Genomic DNA, 24,184 nt, shown 5'->3' with positions numbered 1-24,184 from the left:
GAGGAACTCCTGCAAATTGTATTCCTTTTAGTCAAACAGGCTGTGAAACAGGAGACAGTGAACAGAATATATACTGAAGAAGAAAAAAAGATGCAAAGTATAATTATTTTTTTAATAAAGGAAAGCAAAATACAAAGCTATAGGCAACCGGTAGAGAGAAAAAGGTAATGTTTTGGGGTTTTTGTTTTGTTTACAGTACAAAGTGTAAAATAAAAACAGTATTAAAATGGCTGTTGTTGGATTATTGCAATTATACCTGCATTAACTTTAGGAAATAAAGTGATGAGTGCTCATCTAAAAGCTGGACTATTCAGATTGCATCCACTATGGAAAAATCTGTGATTTCTCAGCAATGTCAATGCGTGGGGCTGCTGACAGCATGTTTCTGACTGCATTACAGGTACTGTGCAACTACAATATCAGTGCCATCAAACATTGCCAGAAGAATCGTTATTTTGAGCCTTAAAAGTTTCTCAAGCTCAAGATAAATGCCATCAATTGCTTCCCTCCTGTAAGTGTAACTTCAAAAAACAAAGCATTTATTGTTTACATTACTGGGAAACAGAATATGTTTGTATAATTACAAGACATCAAATACAATCCAGATTTTACTACTAAATCTTTTTCCCCTAAGTCTTAATGCAGAGAACAGCATCTAACAAATTCCCTGTCAGTTTGGTTTTGACTTTAGAGAATCCGTGTTGTTCCAGTAAGCCTCGATATTCAGAGCCACTTCTTTCCTTTCCCTCCATCTGCACGAGCATGTTCAAAGACTGAAGCAAAGCTGTGCTCCTGTTCTTCTTCTCGTCATCCAATAGCATCTCAGCCAGCAAAATCCCACAGCCTAATTTAAAAACAAATGCATACAACAGTACTAATCCATTATCAACGAGACAATTTCTGCTAAGTTGTGCCAAGGGGGACAAAACAGTGGATGGCACACATTACAGAAGCCACAAAGCTTTTTTTTTATTATTATTATTACATTACTTCTGTAGGAACTGAGATGTTTCTGGTAGGAATGGTCAAGGGTTGAGGGTAGAACTTGAATAGATCATTCACATACAGCCTCTTCCTCCATCTTCAGACCCATGAATGGGACGGGGAAGACATGATTGAGGGGGCACTTGACAAAACAAGAGCTGTTTTACTTACTGCCTTTGAGACTGGCATTTTATGTGGTCGTAGCTTCTTGGCACAGTAGAAGGACCACCAACTCGGAACAAGATGGCTGCAGTGATCTTACTATTAAGTGCTGCACAACATTAGTATCTTTGTTCTGACCCCAAAGACGATCCCCTCTGTCATTCCAACCAGTACACCTCAGGCATTTAGCAAACAATGAAGTATAAAATTAAACATAACCACACCTCAACGTATGCTGTTTTGAGCACCACAATACAAGGACACAAAACCATCCAAGAGAGCATCCAAAGGAGGGCTACATAAAAGGGCAAGACGTACAATGAAAAGCTAAGGCTCTACTCTCAAACACAGAACACTGAGTAGTCCTGTGTGTAGCCAGAAGCTGGACTTGAAGAGCCTCATAGATCACTTCCAACTCAGAATATTCTGTGATTCTATAATAAGACTGCAGCTTAGAGAAAAGATTAAGACTTGAGGATAATATTGCTAGCTGAGACCTCTGTGTTACTATCAGGTGTCATAGAAGTCCTTCAAAAGCTTATTAATAAATACCCTGCTTCATCACCATATCATTAGTAACCTCAGTAAATGCAGGCTCAAGCCATGTATCCTGTGGTGAACAGGTGCTTCACAAAGAAAAAGGCCATTCAGTACCTCCTCCTAAGATTTTAGGCTGTCTGGCTTAGTTACAATTCTGTCCCATCCACTTTCCAGCCACAGATACTGGTTAATAGCTGTAATATGGTCAATATTTTAATATAAGTGACTGAACTACCACAGCCAGTCAAGTTTTGTCTCTTTTCCTTTTACAAACCTTCGCCTTCTGTCCTCAAGGATTCTTGCTCACCTCCCTGCTCAGTGAGCAAATTCTGAATTTCTTCTCATTCATCTATTATCCTTTAAATCCCTGTTAATCTCCACTTAAAAACAAAAGAGCCATCAAATTTCACTGAACTATTTGTTAACACAGAACGTGGGTAAGACAGCATCCTCAAGAAGGTGTAGCTGAATGTCACTTCCCAAAAAGAAACAAAAAACCTACAGGGTTTATTGGCAAAAAAAAAAATCACTTGCATTCTAAAACCTGTCCCTACATTCTTTACGTCTTCATTCTTAGGCCCAAACTCTCCTGTTATCGCCACTGCTCAGGAAATCTTTTCAGTGTAACACCATTAAATCTACTCCCTCCACTCAGAAACAATACCAGCTTTTTCCAGGAAAAAAATAAAGAAGTTTGAACATTAGTGAGAAAGGATGAGTTTACCATTTATCACCCGAATGGAATCAATCAAATATAGAACAGCTTTAGTTGAAGTAGATGACAGGCAAACTCTGCTCTACGCTCCTACTTGAAGTGGAACAGCTCTGCAGTCACATCAGCTTGCTCAGAGCTTTATCCTCAGATCTTAAAACCCCTAAGGACAGAGATCCCACAACCTCTGAACAACCTGCTCCAATACTTAACGATTTTTTCCCCATCTTGTTATCCAGTCATGGTTTCCCAACTGTGTCCATCATCCCTCATTCCGTGACTGTGCATCATAGGAGAGAGCCTGGCTCTGTCTTTTAGGCACCCACCATTCAGCAAAACCTGTATTAGTCTCCTTTGTAAGGTGGACAAGTGTAGCTAGCAAAATGATCCTGAACCCTCTAACCACATCACACTGCAGTAATTTATTATAAGTTGTTTTTGATTTTGTTTTGTTTTTAAATAAATGGCTACTTCATATTCATATCTTAAAGCTGACTTCACAATAAAGAAACAGCAAAGAACACAGTGCTGTATATTACCACAGTCACCATGCTCAAGGAACTAAGTCTCATTTTGTATAAAGTGCTGCACTTTAATAACAGAGTACACTGAGGAGATGTGTTAACCATGTGTGCTAGTCAAGTTTTATAGTCGTTAAGTACACAGTACTTAGAGGTACAAATTTAAGTCTGACAGTAATAAATGTGCCAGCTTTAAGAGTGTGGTGTTCTGACTCAGTTTCTAACAGCCTGAAATATAGCATGAACTTGATGAACAGAAAAACTCATTGCTGGAATAAGTCTTTTAAAATATAAACCCTTTAAGCATAATGACAAACTTTGTATCAGCGCAGAAAACAAACTTGTTTCAAATACATTCAGCAGTTGGACATCTCTCCAAACATCTGAACAGATGAAATCAGCAAAATTTCATGCATAAAAAGCTTCTGCTAAGACTTACATACCCAGCCTGGGAGAAATCTGACATCCCCCTAGTTTTCTACAGCTGAAAAACTCTGTACTTTACATCTCTTAGATGAACTGAATGAATCACTGTAGTACGTTTGCTTTAGTCAGTGTTCAAAGAGCAAAGTAACTTCCGATTAAATAACAAGACGGAGTCTAGCAGGCAGATGCAACTCCTGACCTTGCTAAAACTATTTGCTGAGGTCGGCTCATTAGGGTTATTGCTCCTGAAATGTGGCAGACAAGAAAGTAATAACTGATAGAAGAGAAAGCCAGTTTGAAAGTACAACTTTAATCTCTAGGAATGCTTCTACTACAAAGGGCATTTAAAATAGAAATGGTAAATATTAATATAGTATCAGAAAGAAAACGATTAAAAGCAGTGACATTAGTGACAAAGTACTAGAGGAGAGGAGATGGAGTATGTATTTCTTTAATTAAAAGCTGGAGCATAAAGAAATTCCTATTCACAGACCTTTGAGAAGCTGTGTAAAACCTAAATTTCATCTCAGATGAGGCAAAGTATAAACAGCCATTTATCAATACTCAGAAAAAAAAATATTCAGAAAAAGAATAAATCTGAGAGGAACAAATGGGAACAACTCAAGTGGAGTCTGTGTGGGCATATAATGTGCCTAGAAATTAGAAGTTACTGAAGTTCCTATGACCTTACAAGTACTGCAGGAACCTGATTAGTTTGGTTGTCTTACTTTGGACCAATTTATTTTTCTTTAATTTTACTTTTTAAAGCACAAAATGGCATCCTTGAAGCGCTTCTCAATAAAGCCCCATAGGAAAGGAAAGACAACTATTATCTCAAAGACTATACAGCTTGTACAGAATTGAGTTAAACTTTTTATTTAAAGCTGACCAGTTTCATATCTATGACAATATCTAGCATCTATGTTTCAAATAAAGGGTCAAAATGGTCCTAAACTGACAATGTTGGGTGACGACGGGTATATTGCACACGTTAAAACAATTCAGCACCTCATGCTATTTCTCTTCAAGCAAAGATGACTGACTTTACTTGAAGCACAAAACAGCATCTAGTAAGTTGCCTGTGATCTTAATTTGTGTATTGGTGAATCCGTATTTCTCCAGCAGCTGCTTATATTCTGAGCCACTTCTCTGCTTGCCTTCAGTCATGCTCAGAGACTGCAGTACAACTCTAGGAGGGTGTGTCTTCTGCTCGTCAAGCACACTTTCTGCCACTAGCAAGGCACTTCCTGCATTTCCAGAACAACCAGAAGTACTTTAGTAAGGTATTTCTAGCTTCACATTTTTAGTGTTTTGTTCAGAGACATTTACACATAGGTCCCCCACCAGAACAGTGTTTTAATGGTCTTCAGTGGTAATCAGTAGCTAAATTTTACTTTCAATCATCTCTTCCTGGAAGAAACCATTAGTTGTTAGGGGGAGGAGGAAGCTTTGAGCACTGTTTCTACTTCATTAAAGTTTAGATCACTTCCTGAACATGATTTTTAAACTCAGTCTTGTTACCATTTGAACCAACCAACTCCTTCCTGTCATATCCCAATCCTCACATAAGGAAAGACAGCCATCCAGTTTTCCTTTGTAGTGTATAAACAAGCTGCCCAGAGAGGTTCTGGAGTCTCTTTCTCTAGAGATATTCAAAATCCATCTTGAAACCTTCCTACGTGACCTACATGTAGGGAACCTTCCTTAGCAGGGGGACTAGACTTGATGATCTCCAGAAGTTCCTTTCAGCTCATACAATCCTGAGTAACAGGGTTATGCTTTGCAACCTAGATCTTATTTTGAATGCACTCCTGTGAAACAAAATTCATAGCTACTATTAATCCTCTTGCATTAAGCAACCAGTTGAGTAAAGCAGGAAGGTTTTTCTCTTGCTTTTTGCTCGAGGTGTCTCCCCTTTGATCTTTTATCTTTTTCAAAATGTAGTTGAAAGTACAACACCACATATTTTTCAAGAAATCTCATCATAAAGTAGTGCTGAACTCCACTACTCTAGGTACTACTGACATAGCAAGAATTGCCTCTCCTTGATTAACTTGCAGCAAATTTAATTGGCTTGCTTGTATATAAAGGTAGAAACTCATGCTTCAGTAATTGATGATACAGATCTTTGCAAGGTTGAACACAGTGATAGAGGAGATGATGTAGTTGCTTGTAAAATCTGCAACTACAGTAAGGACTTTATATCATTTTGTTAGTAGATTTGTTTTTTCTTGGAAGCATTACTATAATGCAAGCAGGCATGTAAGCAAAGGCTGCCATGATTAGACAAAAATATCCATATTTTAAATATATTAACTTATTATTATGATTCTATGATTGTGCATTAATCTGCACCTGTAATCAATCATAAGAGATTAAAAACCTACCTGGTCTGCAAGCAGTTGATATTTTCTTTAATAGTACGTGAATCTTTTCATCAGGCCAGTCATGAAGAACACGGGAAAGTATGTAAAGATCTGCTTCTGGAAGGTCATCCGTGAAAAAGTCACCTGTTGAAAGGCAGAGTTAGTATGTTTCATTTCAGTTAGTACAGCTCCCCAGAAGGAAATATAAACATTGAGATGGAACTAGGAGTTCCAGCAGAGGTGAAAAAAGAAGTCTGAAGAAAGAGGAGTAGTGATACACTGATCAGTAGCTAAGGAAAGCATAGTGTAAAGCAGAGCAGATCACAGGTAAGAATTCTGTTAAATGTAGAAATGGAGAGAAAGACTAAAGCAAAAAAGAAGAGACTGAAGTCTTTTGTAATAACTATATTGATCTTGCCTAGATAGGAAAAGCCAAAGACAAGGACACACTCTACTTCCACTCACACTTCATTTACCACCACTCTCAAACCATTGTTTGGTTCTATCCCTACAGGCTTGAGAAGAACAATACCCGTTTACTATGGGTGAGCCAATGCTGCATTGTACCAAGTCAGATTTGGGGTTGGAGCATGGCAGCACACCATTTTCTGCAGCAAGAGAGACTGTCCTGTGCTTGAGGATAATAGATATCAGATAAATGGTAATGTTATGTTTACCTGATACAAATGTCACTGGAGCTGTGCACTGTTCTGATGGTTGAAAGCAAGAGGTGTTTGCAATAACTTCTGGAAGGTCAAACACTGTGACCTTCATATTTGGGTATATTCGCATTAATTCATGAGCCAGAGCTCCAGTACAACCTGTTGGAAGTTCAAAGAAACTCAAGTAAAATCTTCTCTCTTACCATTCGCATAGATTTTTAAGAAAAAGTCTGTATGTAACATTAAGAGACAAACATCAGTTCAGAAGTAAAGGTAGCCAGTAGTTAATACTTCAGTATTAATACTGACAGTTAATATGATCAAGAGTACTTAATATGATCAATAACAACACCTCAAAGTTTGGGCAGTATAGTTATTCCCAACTCTATTACAGACTCATTAGCATGGCCTTTGATAACACTACTTCAGGGCTTATTGTTTTTTATAAAACCACTGACAATGAGAATTCCTTCACATCTATCACTGGTCTTCAACATCTTGGTGGTCATCTTAGATATTAATTGGGAAAAAACACAAACAGCACCATAACCAAATGAATCTTCAGCCCATTCTAATCTGTTGCAGTTTCAAGGCTGACATACCAGCACTGAAAGATTCTACCATATAAGCCACTAACTTTGTTTTCTGTGCTGAGCCGTTCATCACTGCGTAACACTGTGACATTCACTTACTTCAGATTATTCAGGTACTGTCAAGTCACTGAACTACCACTTAAATAACTCTGCTTTCAATTAACTGCACTCAGTCCTTTTATTTTCACATTACAATACCAGAAAAGTAACAGTAGTCAATTTTACCCAAATCAAGTGGAAAATTATGCATGTACTGAGTAATAAAATACGGATCTCAAAGCAAGCTTTTTCCCTTTAATTTGCACACCGGCTCAACTACAGACCATACCTCCTAAGTCACAAGCAGTCTTAAACTCTGAAAGATCAAATGCTGTAGCCACATCTCTTGCCGTAAGGTGGGCAATGCTGTGCATAGCAGCCATAAAACGCTGCTTCACCTCTTGGCTCTGATAATAGTCCTTAAAAAGAAAAAAGAAATTTAAAACACAGGCAATGTGAAACAAATTTCAATTACTATAACTGCAGTTATGTTCAATCAAGGGAGATGGTGAACTAGTATATTAATATGAGAATTCTGAAATTAAAAGTAGACCAAAGTATCATTGCCTGGTTGCTCATCCAAGTTCTGGTTGGTTAACCCTAACTGTCTGGTTACAACTGCTTCATCTTTTGTAGTATGTCTCAAAGAACACACACTTAACTAGCTTGGTCACAGTCTTGGTTAGCTCAAGGGCTATTAAATTCAACACTTCCATCTGTCTATATGAGCTGAGGCAGTACAGCAGGAGGAAGAGGTAATCCGAAGTGTTTTTAACTCAATTCTATGCCTCAGATATATATTTAAGGAATTTGTTCCACAGCAGAATGTCTTCTATCTTTAAAATGCTTGAACAAACAGACTGAATTTTCATCTATGATCCTTCCTCCTGATATACTCACAAACTGATTTCATGCAATTCTGGCATTTATTTTCACATGAGAAAATAATTAGATTGTTTGTGCCTCAAGCTTTTAAGTGATGCATAAAACACATCTCACTTCTATACTAACCATACTGGATATACGTTGCTCTTAAATTACCATTAAGTGGAATATCTACAGGCTATGATATATATAGTACCACAGGCAGTGCATCTATCCTGCTTGGACACATACTGCACTGCAGAGATATGAAATTGCAGATCTCAAATAGTAGTGACTCCTGCCTTGCATCATCCAGTAAAACCCTAGTTGATAATCCAGATTAACAAAAAACAGCTCACCTACACTAAAGTTAGTAATTCACACAGATTTAAGTATCTACTTCAGCAGTTATCCTAAAGAATCTATGTTCCCTTTAAAACAGTCTCTGAAGGATTCATAAGGGAGCTTCTGTCCACCAGTAATTTAGACAATGTTAGGCTAAAAGGACTTCCTAAAATCTCCAAAGGCTGTTACTTCATTTATTAACCACAATGGAAGTGAATAGACATTCTCTTTAGAAAACTAGCTTACTCAACATTTAGAAGTTTAATACAAATCAAGAACCTCAAGATGCAGCCTGAAGTATTGCAGTCAAAGATGAAATCCTTATATAAATCTCTTCCACTCTCTCTTAAACAGGCACAAATATTTATGCCCCCAGTTTGCTTCACTAGGTGTAGAACTGCTGAGTTAGGAATCACCTTAACTGATATCCCAGTCTGAAGAGACCCACCTCAGCTAGCATTAGGAAAGGAATACTATGGAGATGGAAACAGATTAAGGAAAGGATTACAGTTCTTAATGGCAACATACGCCAGCTTGAAGTATATACAAAACTACAAACTTAGATAAAACAAAGGCTGCACCAAAAGTAACACACCTTGTTTTATTCAGTTGGCCTACAACATCAGAGGTGGGTGTTGGTAATATGGTAGCATGGTAGCAGAGGCTAAACTTTTCTGCCAATATTCTGTTAAATGTTGCCATGTGACAGTTTTCAGCAGATGGGCAGTCTGACAAAATGGTGTTGACACCAATGGCATCATTGACACTCCCTGAATGTTCATAGGGACCAAACTGTGGATAAGAGCACAGTGAGTGGTGCATTTCAGCAGTGGTGAAAGTGATGTGAAAGACAAGCAGTGCTCTCTCTAGATGGCGGCACAGACTTGCAGGCTAAGCATATAGGCTTCATCACTGACAAAAATGCACAGCTAAAGGAGGTGACTGTTTAAAAATAGTGTTTTATAGCTGAGATTTTGCTCTATCAAATAGGGTTAATTATGCCCTTTGAATCTGTTGTGGTTTCCACAGAGATAAATAGGAGGCATTACTTTCAGAGTGACTTATGTGGACTAGATCATTCCTCCCCTGCATTAACAGAAACTTTAAAGCACTTTAAAAGCAACTTTGAATGTACAGCCTCTACAGATTGCATTGGATGCACATCAGTAACAAGCAATCAGCACCCAGAATTGAAGGAATACATATAAAATGCATGCCTGGTATAACAAAAAGGTCACACAGTAGTCAATTAAACACACTGAGAGGTTGTTGTAGGGCATGTTATCTGGGTGGGCAGAACTTCCATCTGAATTTTATCAGCACTGAAGTTTCCTATATATCCTGTGATTGCTCCAGAACTTCTAGAGCCTTAAGACTGCACTGTAAAAGTTGAAGGGAACAGAAATCTACGACTAGCAAGTTATGCTGTATTTCTAGCATTTGAGATTCACGAACTCTTTAACAGCTCATTTTCTATTTCCCCTTAGATAACATCTGGACTTGTGAGTTTTGAAACAAATAAGAATTTACGTTACATTAAATAAATCCTCCGTTTTCTTTCCAAAGGCTCGATGGTTCTGCCTGCTTCCCTCTTTAACAGCAGACTCCAAATGTGTAAAGAGAGGCCAAAGATGGTCATTAGAGTGGATAATGTAGCCATGAAGCGAGAATTCACCATCAGATGCCAGATAAGTATTTGCTGAATCCGTATTACTATAACCTTAAGGGAAGAGCACAATTGTAACCAGTTTTGTTCCAGCACTTTATAGATGTTAGCTAATATTTCAAGGCATATTACCCTGTAATGCCATTAAAGAGCAACCAATCCTGATCTTGGCATCACAAAGTGTTTTACTGAACAAAGCTTCCTATGAAATACTTCTAAAGGTCTCCTCATTCTTCAAGAATGAAAATCACTTTGGGACTTCCTTTCTAAAATGAATGTAGGTGCTGAAGGATGTAGAGAACCTTTTCATTGTTTATTTATGATCCAGATAATCATAACTATGCATCCGACATTCACAGAAAACCATTAGAAGTTCCTCACTCTTGACTGCATTCTTCTGTTTTAGATTATGCCTTTTCTTCCCCCAAATTCACACATTCCCCAATACGTTCTGCCTTTAGGACTTTCTCTTTCATTTCCTTATTTAGATGGCACATCTGAGCTTTTATGCTTCTCCCTGGGACTTGCCCATGAAAGTTATTAAAATTTGGAGATGATTGCTTTTGCTCTCTGAACACTACATCAATCTAGGGTTTTCTCAAAGGATACCTTGTGTGTTCAATAAATAACGCCTGCTCCCAAACAGAACAATTCCAGCTATTAATGACAAAGCAACGATGTTCCCGCCTCAAATCCAAGTTACTGGCAACATGGAAGGGATGGAAAAAGTCACCTTGTGGTGTTTTCTCCAGCAAACCAAGAGCAGCACAGGCATCAAGGAGCCTTTCAGTTCCACACACAGAAGTTCCAACCTCATTTGCAATATCTGCAGCCTTCTGAGGACTTTTCTTTTTCAAATGATCAAACATCTTCAGCTTAGAGGCTACAAACAGAGCCTACATGTAGGAAAAAAGAACAAAACCAGTTGCATTTGAAAGACTGCAATCAAGAAACAAAAGGACCTACACCTTTTGCCACAGACATTCCAGAAGTATTAGCCTACATAATTACTGTTATTTAAGTGCTACACAGTAACAACTCCTAAGAACTGTTATAACAGGTTTCTTTTCCTCTAGGTGTTTTAATAGCTTTGCTAAGTAACATTAATTGGGACAGAGGTATAGGAGAGAAGGGAACTCAAAATACACTGGCATGCATCCTACAAAGTTTGTATTAAGAGCACCTCGTTATATGAATATTTAGCATATGCCTAGCTATATGCGTGTCCCATTAAGCCAAATATATTTAAACAACTGAACTAATGCCTAAGAGAATGTGTAAAAGACTGATTTAAATTTGATTTACCTAAAATATAAGGAACTGCAATGTTCCATTAAGGTAATGTAGCAGCTTCGGTTATAGACAGACTGGTCTTTGTGCAGTAAAAACTATGTCTAGAAAAAGGAATAAGACTTCAAAGTACAACTCTACTACATGACTACATGCACACTTTGCTAAGACACTTACACACGGAACAAAGAAAATAAAACACCTCAGTTTCAGTGCTCAGAAGCATGTTAAAAGTCCTAAAACATCGGTATTCGTATAGAGCACAGTAGAAGCACACACAGCTATCACTGAGACACTTCACTGCAACTGCAAGCAACTGTGATGTACTTGAAAAATAAGAAGGATACACATTCTATTTAATAAAATATATATATATATATATTTGAGAGAAAGGTATGCTACTGTGCAAACATTTTATTATCTTCATCCTTCTGTCATTTCCTCTGTTGTTTTAATAAGAACATGCAGTTGGGATTTATTAGAATCCAGGCTTTTACAGTACTGATCCAACCACTTCTATACTACAGCCATTTGATATCCAAGATCTGCCCAAGCTTTGAACTAATTAATGTGACCTGGAAATTACAGGAGGGAAAAATAAATAAATAAATAAATAAATAAATAAAATTAGCAGTATAAATCAATCCATAATTCTGTAATGCCCAGTTCACAAACAAAGCAAACAAATATCCTAACAGCAAGTAAAGATCAGGATATGCAATTTCAGAAGATGCCAGAGAACTGGAGAATATATCACTTAAACCTGATCTGTTCTGCAACAGCAGCTGTTCATAGAAAAGCAGGTGGCAATGCCTCCTTCTTCTGCAGATTTCAGCCCACTTTATGAAGCAACAACACTCGAGAAACAAAATGAAACAGATCTTGAGAGCTTTCATGAAGCTAAATGCTTTTGTGCTCTTATCCATATTCTAGAAGTACAAAGAGAGGAGGTAAGATTTGTCAACCTACAGATATAATCCACAACCAGTAATGAATTGTACAAATATCTTCAGGCCTTAGGAAGAGAAATCCCCACTAGCCCAGCATGAAACTCAGCATTCTATGCTGATTTTACATGGATTACTAAGAAAGAAAAGCTCCTGCTTCTATTAACAGTTTGTCATCAACTTTCATCGCAGAGAACTGAATTTGCCATCAGATCACAGCAGCCAGCGCACATAATGTGAAATTACAGAACGCTGTTAATTCTCAGTATTTTGCACTTGAAGATGTGCTAAGCATTACCTCATCCATTCTGGTAAGTCAAACTTGCTCTCAGTGGATACACGTTACTCAACAAGCCTACCATTAGCCCTTGCTATGCTACTGAAACAACTACTGCTACTGCCCAGCTTTATAAGAACATCTGATTTTATTATCATTCCATAACTTAACTGTACTGTGCCCAGGACTACTATAAGAGTAGCCACCAATTTACAGGCTTAACTGTGACTTTCTACTGTTTCAACAGAACCACTGTTCACTGTTTTGTGTATTTTCTTCTGCTATTTTTAATTATCTTTAGGTTTGTCATTTCACTGCCACTTGAGCAGTTTTTTCCATCTCTTTCTGAAACATCACCAACTTGATATCAGTAATCTATTCAGAATGACTAGTGTTCAATTCCTCCTTCACTTTCTTCACTACAGTGGAGCTCTGAGCACATAACTTGGTAGCACTTAAAACACCCAGTTACTCATTCCCCATTACACTTGGCTGCTTCACAGAGCATGTGACCTTCAGTTTGTAGCCTGTGTTAGGTGTACATCTCTCCAGCTGATAATCTCCAGGCAATATCTGATAAACAACTAGAACATGAAACAGGGTATAAAAAGAGTTACTTCCTTAACAGGAAATAAAAAAAAAAGTTAAGATCTCCCCCAGAATTCTAAAACTAAGCATTACAAGTTCAAAAGGGGAAAACAACAACAACAAAAAAAGAACACTATGACAAGCATTGCATATATTTAAAATAAGTTTGGTAATTAAAGCACACAAAAAGCCTTTTGGGCAGTTTAGATAAAGAGGTTGTTTTCTGTTTGATTGCACTTAGTACAAAAAACCTCAGTGGTACATTTATATTTAAAAGCATTACGAAGTTTCCCAACAACACTCCACTTTTACTTGGAATGCATTTTTTTTGCATGATTTGCATGGTACATTTCTGAAATTACTGTTATTTTGGAGTCTCCTAATTACAACATGCACCAGAGTCTGAATCACTGATGTAGCTAATGAAAGATAAGTCAATCTTCCATAAGTTGCATATAATTAGACAACACAACAAAAGGAACATATGGAAAGAAAGCAGATAGGTACTGTTTCCAGACATCCTAGAAGCAGTTTAACCATTTATACTCAATACCCAACATGCAAGGGGCAAAAGGAAAAAGAAACAAAAATAGTCCTGTGGACATCTTCAATTTCAAATTAAAAGGAAGATTTTTAACCATCTCTGCAGTTAAACAGTACATAGAATTCATACAAAAATATATACATATATCTCTGTTCTGTCAGAAGTTTCAGTTACCATAGATTCTCTTGTAATGCACAGCGGTTCTTTTATACTATTATTCTTATCCCATCTCAAGCATTTCAAATTAGCTCCAACAAAGCGATTGTATTAATCAGAGTAATTAGTTTTATTCCCCATTCTCCCCCTTATCCTTACCTTTGAAGCTCTAAAACCATCCATCAGGTCTAGAATTTTAGGTGGAACTTTTGTTGCACTGTCTGACACTCCATTCTGATTTTCCAAAGGTATCACAGAACCAGTTCTGACACCAGAGCTGCTTTCAGAGTTGTAAATAACTCCCGAGGGACTGTCCAACTTACTAGCACCTTTATGTTCCTTGAAACTTGAGGATTCACTTTCTCCATCACTTAGGCCATCAAAAGTGTCCACAGAAGGGATAGAGTCATGCTTTATATGCTGTATGGTATGTTTAAGGGGTGGATAGTACAACTCTGCTAGCTTTTTGCAGAAGTGATTCAGAGGAAATCCCACCACGTTCAAGAAGTCTCCATGGACATACTCAACTAACATTCCACCAAGGGCTTGGATTCCATATCCACCAGCCTTGTCCCTGGGGGAGAGAAAATGAAAGCTGAGACCTATCTAATTAAGGTTGAGAGTGTTCTTGATAGTAAAGGTTGCACAGAACATGTAATCACTGGTACTGCAGAGACTGGAATAAAGACTAGTTAAGCTCAAAACTGCAATTTATAAGTCATAACTAAATATAAGGATTAACATTTCTACTAAGGGTGAGTAGCCTAAGGTCCTTAAGTTTCTGCCAGTTCAAGTGACATAGTCCCCTAGATGGAGATATACCATCTGACTGCAATCAAACCACGTTGTCATAGGTCACCCAGCTTCCTCCATGTCCTGTCTGGCAAGGATAGTAGCAGCAAGAGCTCCTGAGACCAATGCTGCCACTCAGTCACCCAGTTACAATTTGACCCTAGCCCTAATCCACTAAAGGCTGAAGGGTCCTTAGGCATACATTAGCTTGAAAAGGAGCTCAAACTTAAGAGGACATCTTAGAACTCAAACATAGTCCTATTCAAATACAAAATCCAGTGCTATCTCACTAAGTCTTATCTAATTTCTATGTAATCTTTTGGAAATATAAGTAGAGCTGTATGCAGCAAGGTGCTCTAGCATCATGCTAATACTAGTACACACATGTATTTCACAGAAAGTAACCTCGGGAATTTAATCTGTCTTTAAGTTAATTATGTAAATTTCACTGTGTAATGTTATGTATACAGCCAGATAAAGTGCAGTAATCCAACATTTTCACTGCTCACGCCTACGGAACAAGGTAGTTAGAAGTACACTGACTAACATCCAAACCTGAAAGCTTAAGTAAGCAACCTCTGAAACCAAAGGTCAGTCAGTCTCAGATCTATTAACTCCAGACTGTACAGAATTGCAAACTGATTCTGAAAGTACACTGCTACAAGATAGTTGGTTTAAGCTTAGATTGGATGAGAACAAGTTCTGAATTTCCAGAACATACAGAATAAGAAGTTATGGTTCATAGAGGCTAACAGAAACTAAATCTACTCATTAGAGAATCACAAGGTAGCTAGAATTACTGTAGACCAGCCTTATTTCTACAGAGAGAAACAGTAAGAAGAAGTCTACCAGTTAGAAAACAAAAATTCTTGGTTGAAGAAAGGAGTAGGAAAACAAGACAGAAAGTGAACAGCTGTAATTCTGTAGCCATCATAAAGATGTTGGGCTCATAGTCCACTTTGAGATAGTGCTTTCCCCTCACTCCTTGTTCACATTTTAACTTAGCAATACACTTTTAGAATTAGTGTCACTTTAAAATACTACATGTCGCTTATATTCTTGAAAAGAAGGATGACTCAATCCAATCCAAAACAGCAAAACAAAAAACAAGTCAATTTCTTAATTTCTCATGCAATTATTTAATTCTAAGGAATTACACAAGACTAAGCCTTCATTAAAGAAAAACCAACAGTTGAATTGTAGTGTTTAAAAAATCCTGTATAGGTGACAATGGTGGAACAACAGAAAACAAATACCAAGACTTCTTACTATATTACAGAATTTCCAGGGCAAAATATTTTATGCTGCAGGCTAGTAACATAATCCAAGATCTATTCTGATATAGTATTAGGTAGCTTTAGAGTCTTACTTACATAGGCTCTCCACTATGAATGTACTCCCACAAGAGCTCTTCTGAAAGGTCTGAAAATTTTACTTTAGTCTCTTCATAAAAATCAGTGATTTCTGTCTCTAGCTGATTATCTACAGAGAGAAATTCTCATTAGAAACAGAAATTGTAACACCAAATTAGTTTAGAGAGTAACATCAGTTTAATTACACCTCACATAAATATGAATTTTACTTAGAAAAACTGATATAAGTCATGATGTAACTAACAAAAGCCTCAAGGGACAGTGAACTCTTCTGTTTATTTCCCAATGCACATACTTATCACTTTCAGTAAGCTTCCACAGCTTCCAGCTTTTACATTTTCTGCCACTGTGTTCCCCTCTTCAAGCTAACAGCTTGCTCTCCCTGTGTACAGTATGCTCTAGTTAGCGTAATTAATTAATTGCCAGCATATACATCCAGTAACAGATACAAAGAAGGCTGCAAACATCCTTCTAACTTAGGAGTGTTCACAAACAACTCATAACACAGCATAGTTAAAATTATAGCTGTTATATATGCCTGAGCGTGCAGCAGCATCTGTACTGCAGATATCCAGCAGTGCCATCTGCAGCGTGATTTTTCATCTCTCTCAATAAATAAGACCATTATTTCAGCCTTTTTTACCTAGAAGTGGCTGTAGAAATGCCAAAGGTTCTTTAAAGTGTGCTATGAAGCACTGTATATCTGGGTGTGGGCTCCAACAGCATAATGAGTGAGTACACACTGAACCCTGTAAGATTACAGAGCAAGGCTGTACCAAAATATACCCAAAAGAAAGCAGCCTCCTAAAAACGAGCATGCACAAGCACAATGCATGTTATTAGTTGACTCTTTCCTACAAGATCCAAGTCCACACCTCCTGCTACTGCTGTGCAAATTATTAGTCTGTACTCTGGTAGCAGCTGAAATCCTCCAGGAGGTAAAAGGAAGATCAACTGTTCACTAACTGAAAGTGGTGTTAGCATGGGAAGAACACAACGATTCAGGTGAAATTAAAGTGCTAGTAACCAATCTGGTTATGCTACATGTTGATGAAAATTCTGTCTGGAACATAAATGCAAAACTTAGCAACACATTATAATTATCCACTAAAACAAAAATGAACTCTTAAAAAAAATTGCCTTTTCTATTGAATCACTTGGTGAATTTGCTGACTTCAGATATTTTTATTCATCTGAAATATACCACGGCTTTAACTTCTAAACTCCAGATGAGACAAGCTGTCATCAGCATTGCTACTGACAGCATATGCAACTTTATTTTTCTCCTAAACAAGAAATGGCATTATTACTCTTCCTAGATTGCCCATGGACCACTTGACAACATTTTCTTTCTTTTCCAGCAGTTACACTTTCTACTGTACAAACATCAGGAACAGTGCTGGATCACTGGCCTTATTTCTGTTACAAGACTTAAGAACAACCATTCCAATAAAAAAGTAAAGCTGGAAAGAATTTGTCTGCATAAAACCACACTCACTGAAATTTCAGAGGGATTTTTGATACAAGTTCCTCTAATGAAATAATGACATAACTACTAGAGGAAATCCTTTAAACGCTCAAGTTTTGACATTACAGTGCTCAAAAAACAATTGTTTGCTGAAAAAGTTATCTGATAAAAACAGATGTATTGCTCCCTATAGTTACCACAAATTATCTGAATTTCACTTAGAGAATTTCTTCCGGTTTCTACTGATCTTTTAGTTAGCCTCATAGCACTCAGAAGGATCATTTTTATAGGCTTGTATTTTGTCATTAAGGAAGGACGATGGCAACTGAATGCAGTAAGAAAGGTAGCTTTTGTAATGCATTTTTAGTTTAAAGGTTAGGTAATTCCCATGTTGAGCTCAAAGCCAATTCAGACTATATAATAGAAAATTCAACCCTATTGATTCATCTGTAGAAGGCAAAGTATATATACAAATAATTGCTCATGAAAACACGGAGCAAAAAGAACCAATGTACCTTTACTGCTGCAGTGTATAATAACCACTCCTGTGAAAACACTGTGCTCCTTCCCACTCAACCTGTCAGGGAAAATCACATATTAAGCAATGGTTTTATGAAATCTGTCACAAGCAGAAGTATCCTTCATAATCGTATTGCCACAGCCCCAAAACAGATCATACAAAAACATCAACATGATATAAATATGTCATAAACAAATATATTCTTAGTTCAATATAAGTGAAAAGATATTAACCAAACCCAACAACAACAACAAAAAGGCTAAGAAGACTTATATTAAGCCTCTAAAATCTCATTAACACCAATGTCCACAATTCGAGAAAGCAATTAGTGGTGTCAGACTATTCACCATACAGAGGAAGCAACTACTTCAAATGTATAAGAAAAGCCAGTCCACATTTACACTGTGATTGCAGGCATCTTCACTGAAAACTGCCAATAAGCAGTAAGGTCACAACTTATCACAAACAAGTGCCAGGTAACTGCAGATTGTGTATGCATTTCATCAAAGCAACTGAGCTCCAGGGATTCCACAGCAAGCTACAGTAACAGAAGCAGTGTGTATGGGAAGACAGTTTACATTCACTCTTCATCAAACACATACACAGAACTCCCAAGTGAGCAAGCTTATGGCCCAGAAAGCCGGAAGTGGTAGCCACTCTTCTAAAGGTTCCAGACTGCCACACTGTGGCTGAATAATTGTAAAGGCATTAAGTTTGCGTAATATAGAAGCAATTGAACTATACTAAGTATCATGAGAGTTAGATTTCTGAAGAGATTAGAGATTAGCCAGGCTACCATGTGATCTGACCAGAAGCATCTCACTCTTAACACCTCACACCGCATTCAGTGTGATTAATTGCAGAATTAAACCCTGAGTGAAAGATTTTTACTCTGATACTTTGGATATAAGGATGTATCTTGCCTAAATATTTTCCAATTCATTCAGAACACAATTAACATCAGTACATAATAGGACTTCTTTTTAAGCCAAACTTGGTAACATTTCAAGCAAAAAAAGTAGTAAGAAATCTCAACAGGCTTCTCAAGGAATCGCCTACTAGCAACACATGCCACTGTTACACCATAAAGAACAGAAACAAAAAAACCCTACTACTATTAAATTAGCAACGTGCTCCGAAGGATTAAAAATTCAGCTTAATTCACCAGTGCAAAAATTATATATATATATATAGATAGATATAGATAGATATAGATATATGTGTATATCTATCTATCATATATATATATATATATATGTATATATATATATATATATATATATAATAGACTTCAAAAAAACCCAACAGACTCAAGGTTAGACCTTTGACTGAATGGCAAACCCAGCCAAGCCCTTGCATTCTCTGTCTAGCAGATTCCTGGGTTGGAATATAAACTGCTGAACCTAGTACTGCACCATCTGTGTCCCCTCCCATGCAACACAAGACTGACTAGCAAGTAGACTCATCACATCTCATCCTATAAAAGTGAGGTTATTAGTTTTATTTTATTCAGTTAGTGTTTCCTTAAAAATAATGAAACCCCCCCCCCCCAAAAAAAAAACAAACACATTAAATTCGAAAGGAAAGGTATCTTTCAGGAGAAGGAAAAAAGAAAAAGCAGAAGCCTAAAAGCCTGACAGCCCATCCACTGAGAGCAACAATGGAAGTAAAAAATAAATAAATTCCTCAATTAAACTATAAATCCATAAAGCAGAATCTGGGTTGGAGCAAAACTGCAAGCATAGCCTCCATTCGAGGCACTAACGCATTTTCTTATAACTTCACAATGCAACCCTACTTGAGCAGATGGGCTGGAGAAGATGAAGGGGCTCCTTTCAGCTTCAATCATTCAACCAGTCAGTTTCACTACTGACTGTATTACATCTTTCTTACTGCAAAGTAAATTAGAAAAATGTTTATCCAATAGTAAATTTAATCTGAAGACACTGGACATTTCTCTTGAAGGGAAACGAGGTAGGAGGAGTTCTAAGCAGGTGTCAGTGAGCAAGCATCACTCTCTCATACACACAATTATCTTCATTAAAATTCAAGCCTCAAACTACTTCTGTTCTTTTCCCCATCATAATTCTCTCCCTGTCTTCCCCTCCAGTATTACTGAAGCATACAAGTAAGTCCTGCAATAATTCACTCCAGAAATTAAAATCATAACAAAACCATTTGTTAAGTCCCCCATCTCCCTGCAGTGAATGGGCAAGAAACAAGCAGCTTTGGCTAAGAGAAAAGCACATCTAATTTTCAGAGACAAAACCGGCTTATGATATTTAAAAACATCTGAAAAAAAAATGTGGCCACAGATATCTCAATATACACCTATACAGCTTCCATTAAAACAACTTAAATGTACACATTTTGAATCTCATGTAGCATTACAAACCTTGATAACATCCTATATGCATCTTGCTTATCAACTGGTTTCTCCAAGATCTGCTCATCCACAGTCTAAAACAGAAACATAGAGATACTGTTCTGTCTTCTTAGTTTTCCTGAATATGCTTGTATTTTCTATGCTTGTCATGGTTTAAAACAATACCGAAGCTCAGAAGACCTCTTACCACAATAGTGTCTGCTCCTATAACAATGTCAGGTGTTCTTAGGTGTTTCTGAAAAGGCATAAAGAAAGGATGTATGTTTCAAAAAGAAAAATAACAGAAAGAATAAAATGCTTTAAAATAAATAAAGAAATAAGGCAAGAAAACCTTAATTCACCAGGTAGGTTTACAGATAGGGCTCTGCAGGGAACTGAAAAACATGACACTTTCTTCTCCTTTTGCACCGTTTAGACAAGGGTAATAATTTAGAACACCACAAAAGTGAGTAAAACAGGAGACTTCAGCAGACTATTCTCAGGTTGCAGCTTCACCCAAAAATCTTACTGATGAACAAATGCATCTAGGAGAGAACTGCCTGCACTCCCAGAGGCCAATCTGATCTTGAAAGGGCAGTTACATTTCCTTTACAAGAAACACCCTATGCAGTGGGGACAGGAGTACAGATCTGAAGCCCTCTAGAACCACCATTCATAGTTAAGTATGCTGAATGATTGCTCTTTAGCTACAATCCTCTCAAGGGAGCATATACAGTACAGTTTGGGAAACTGAGAAGTAGAGGTAAAAAGAATCCTTATAGCCCTTTCTTGGCTTTAAGCTGCCTGTAACCTGTCCTTACAGATAAAATTTTATCTAATTGCATGTTAATGAGATACACAGCTATTTAACACAAGAGAGGAAATCTGTCTCCATTTCCAACCCTTAAGCAAGAAGGTCTGTAGGGAGGAGATTCTTCTCCAGAAGATGTTCTTGAAGTAATTTAAATAGCTGAAGTAAATTCTATCAACATTAAAAAAAAAATACCCTCTTTGTTCAAGATGCCTTTAGAAATCCACTGAATGAACATTATCACCAGCATACTGCTTTGCAATGAAAGGCTACTGTAAGGCAGTTTGTAAATCTGGGTTTGAAATACTCTCTCTTAATGTCACACCAACCTCTGAAAAAAGGTGACAGAAACCTGGATAACAATTTACACTGAAGATCGTGTGGTAACATCTGGTAACACTGTTGGTTTAGAGTGCTTAAGATTCCCTTTCTGACATCAACATAGGTTGTACAAATATACTCCTCTTCCAGAGCTGTAGTAAGACATTACAATATACTTCATAGGATCTCATCAGCCAGACTCCTGAAAAAGTTCTGGTAAAGAACAGCCTCATGTGTTCATACACAGCAGTTGCAGACAAGGGCAGAAATCCAACTGACACTGTATATTCGATAACAGATTTTATAATATTTAAGAATCACAGACACAAAACTGTTAGGTTCTCACTCTTTTTAGAGTGTGTCAGCCTCCTTCTCCAGTGTTTTACAGCAGATTGTCTCCTTTTTCAGCTTTCAAGCATCTTCATCCTTATATATTCTGAATTTTCTTGTCACAACTGTTCAACTGAATTACTTTTCAGTGAAAGCTACAGCAAAGCTCTGGATTCACAGTCAACAAATTCAAGAATCAGTCGACACATCATAGAATCATTTGAGTAGGAATGGACCCTCAAAGGTCATCCAGTCCACCTCTTCCGCAACAAACAGGGACACCTACACTACATCAGGCTGCTTAGAGCCTGGTCCACCCTGACCTTAAACCTCTCCACCTCTCCAGACATGGTGTCCACTACTTCTCCAGGCATTTTGTTCCAGTGTTTCACCACCTTTATCATAAACAAGTTCGTACTTAGATTCAATCCAAATCTACTCTCTTTTAATTTGAAACCATTTCCCCCTGTCTTATCCCAACAGACCCTACTAAAAAGTCTGTCCTTTCTCACAGCTCCCCTTTACCACACAGATTCCACACTTACCACATGCATTCTATTTGCTACTTCAAGAGCTTTCTGTTTTGCTGTTTCAACAGCATATTCATAAGGGGCTGCAAAAGATGACTTTTCAAGTGTCTCTTTAAACCAGGATGGAACTACTTCAAACCGTAGACCCTGTAACAAAGAAAGCAATGCAGAAAGTGTAATCACATTAGAAGTTGCTCCAAGACACATTGTGTAAGTAACAAATTCAGTTTCTGCTCTACCCACTTCAAGACATCCTACCCTTATACTAATAAGAGGGAAAAAAAATACTTCTATTATCATAGCATCAAGTCTCTGTGCCCTGGGACTAGCCTATTCATGTAAGTAGAGCTTACTGAATCCATTCACAGCACTTGCACAGCAGTGATGCACATTCTTCAATGAGCCTTACCATCTGTAGTTATCTTCTATTAAAAATTTAGTAAGTAGAAAATAAGTAGATGGTTTTATAAAAAACACTGTACTTACTTCCCACCTCCAGATGACACACATAAATTTACTATACCCAGCACACATTACATCTCTAAAAACTCAGCACATGTGAACCTTTATACTTCTCTTAATCTCCACATACCTTCTTTACATTTAACTTCTGACTTTTCCTGTGAAGAATTACGCATTTCATAATCATAGAATCATAAAGGTTGGAAAAGATCTCTGAGATCACCTAGCCCAACCATCAACCTATCACCACCATACCCACTAAGCATGGGCCTCAGTGTCACATCCATACATTTCTTGGACACCTCCACAAATAGTGACTCAACCACCTCCCTGAGCAGCCCATTTCAGCATCTCACCATTCATTTGGAGAAGTAATTTTCCTAATAGCCAACCTGAATCTCCCCTGGTGCAGCTTGAGGGCATTCTCTCTTGTCTTATCACTAGTTATGCGGGAGAAGAGGCTGACCCCCACCTCACCACAATCTCCTTTCAGGTCATTATAGGGAGCAATCAGTTCTCCCCTGAGCCTCCTCTTTTCCCAGCTGAACAATCCCAGCTCCCTCAGCTGTTTCCTATAAGACCTGTGCTCCAGACCAGACAAGCTGCCCTTCTCTGGACATGCTCCACAATCTCCATGTCTTCCCTGTTGCAAGGGACCTCAAACCAAACAGAATGCTTGAGGTGCAGCCTCATTAGTAAGGTATAATATTCATTCAAACATTTCCTACTGCCAGTCCTCTGTCCCAGCCTACACATGCCTCCACAGTCACTAAATATTCTGGAAGGATTCAAGCTTTCTTTATGCTTCAGGAGTGCTTTACAAGAGAAAGGTAACTACCTTACCCCCCACAACTGTAATAAGCCATCTCATGAAGTTAGGGCAACAGGCTGACCCTTTTAATTACTCCAGTCAGCATCAAGATCTTCTGAGCTTTTATTTAACAAACCAGAAGCAACAGTGCTGCCTTTTAGCAAAGTACTTTAATCTACTCATCACCAGAGAGCACTTAAACATGCTGGACTAGAGAAAACCTAAGATGGAACAGAACCGGAATCCAAGGCGGTCATGTTAACTCATGCACGCACGTGTAACGAGCTGAGATTCTGAGAGCAGGAGCAGGCCGACCCAGCTGCTGCGCACTCTCTGGGCCGCTCAGTTAAGCAGGCGGCCGCCCGCCGCGTTCACTCTAGGGACAGAACGCGGGCAGCAGCCGCAGGAGCTCCGGCCTCCGCCCGTCCCGCGTTACCGACTCCCGGGCCGCGCCTTCGCCCGCGCCGGCTCCACCGAGGGGAGAGAAGGAGAGCAGCTCGGCAGCACTCACCACGTTGGTGAGGATCTCCTGGCGGCGCGGCGAGGCGCTGGCCAGCACCACCCGCTTGCTGACCAGCTTCCCCAGCACCGGGCTCAACACCATGGCGGCGTCAACAACACCCCGGCCTCCCGCTCAGCGCAGCCTGGGGGCGGGTAGCGGGGCGGCCTTATAACGGCGGCGGGGCGGGGACGGAGCCGGGCAGGGCCAGTAGGCCGTG

The 24,184-nt window shown here is 38.3% G+C and overlaps 1 protein-coding gene across 2 annotated transcripts; it reads right to left on the bottom strand.

The window, feature by feature from the left end:
- ASMTL (acetylserotonin O-methyltransferase like) lies at positions 1 to 24,133 on the bottom strand. 2 transcript variants are annotated; one of them, XM_072361635.1, is made up of 13 exons: positions 23,977 to 24,133; positions 22,208 to 22,339; positions 20,409 to 20,456; positions 20,231 to 20,295; positions 17,831 to 17,892; positions 15,848 to 15,956; positions 13,842 to 14,256; positions 10,614 to 10,776; positions 9,750 to 9,934; positions 7,295 to 7,424; positions 6,389 to 6,532; positions 5,733 to 5,855; positions 1 to 844 (listed from the first exon to the last, which is right to left on the bottom strand). In XM_072361635.1, the coding sequence occupies exons 1-13, from the start codon at positions 24,067 to 24,069 to the stop codon at positions 630 to 632; spliced, it is 1,884 nt and encodes a 627-aa protein (XP_072217736.1). In that variant the 5' UTR covers positions 24,070 to 24,133; the 3' UTR covers positions 1 to 629. The 2 variants fall into 2 exon arrangements, with proteins under 2 accessions (XP_072217736.1, XP_072217737.1); XM_072361636.1 differs by lacking the exon at positions 1 to 844 and adding an exon at positions 3,635 to 4,592.
- Between the last annotated feature and the right edge of the window lie 51 nt (positions 24,134 to 24,184).

Source organism: Excalfactoria chinensis, chromosome 1, assembly GCF_039878825.1.
Source record: "Excalfactoria chinensis isolate bCotChi1 chromosome 1, bCotChi1.hap2, whole genome shotgun sequence".
Classification (NCBI taxonomy): Eukaryota; Metazoa; Chordata; class Aves; order Galliformes; family Phasianidae; genus Excalfactoria; species Excalfactoria chinensis.
Note: the sequence above shows the minus strand (reverse complement) of the source record. Positions and strands in the feature narration are given on the sequence as shown.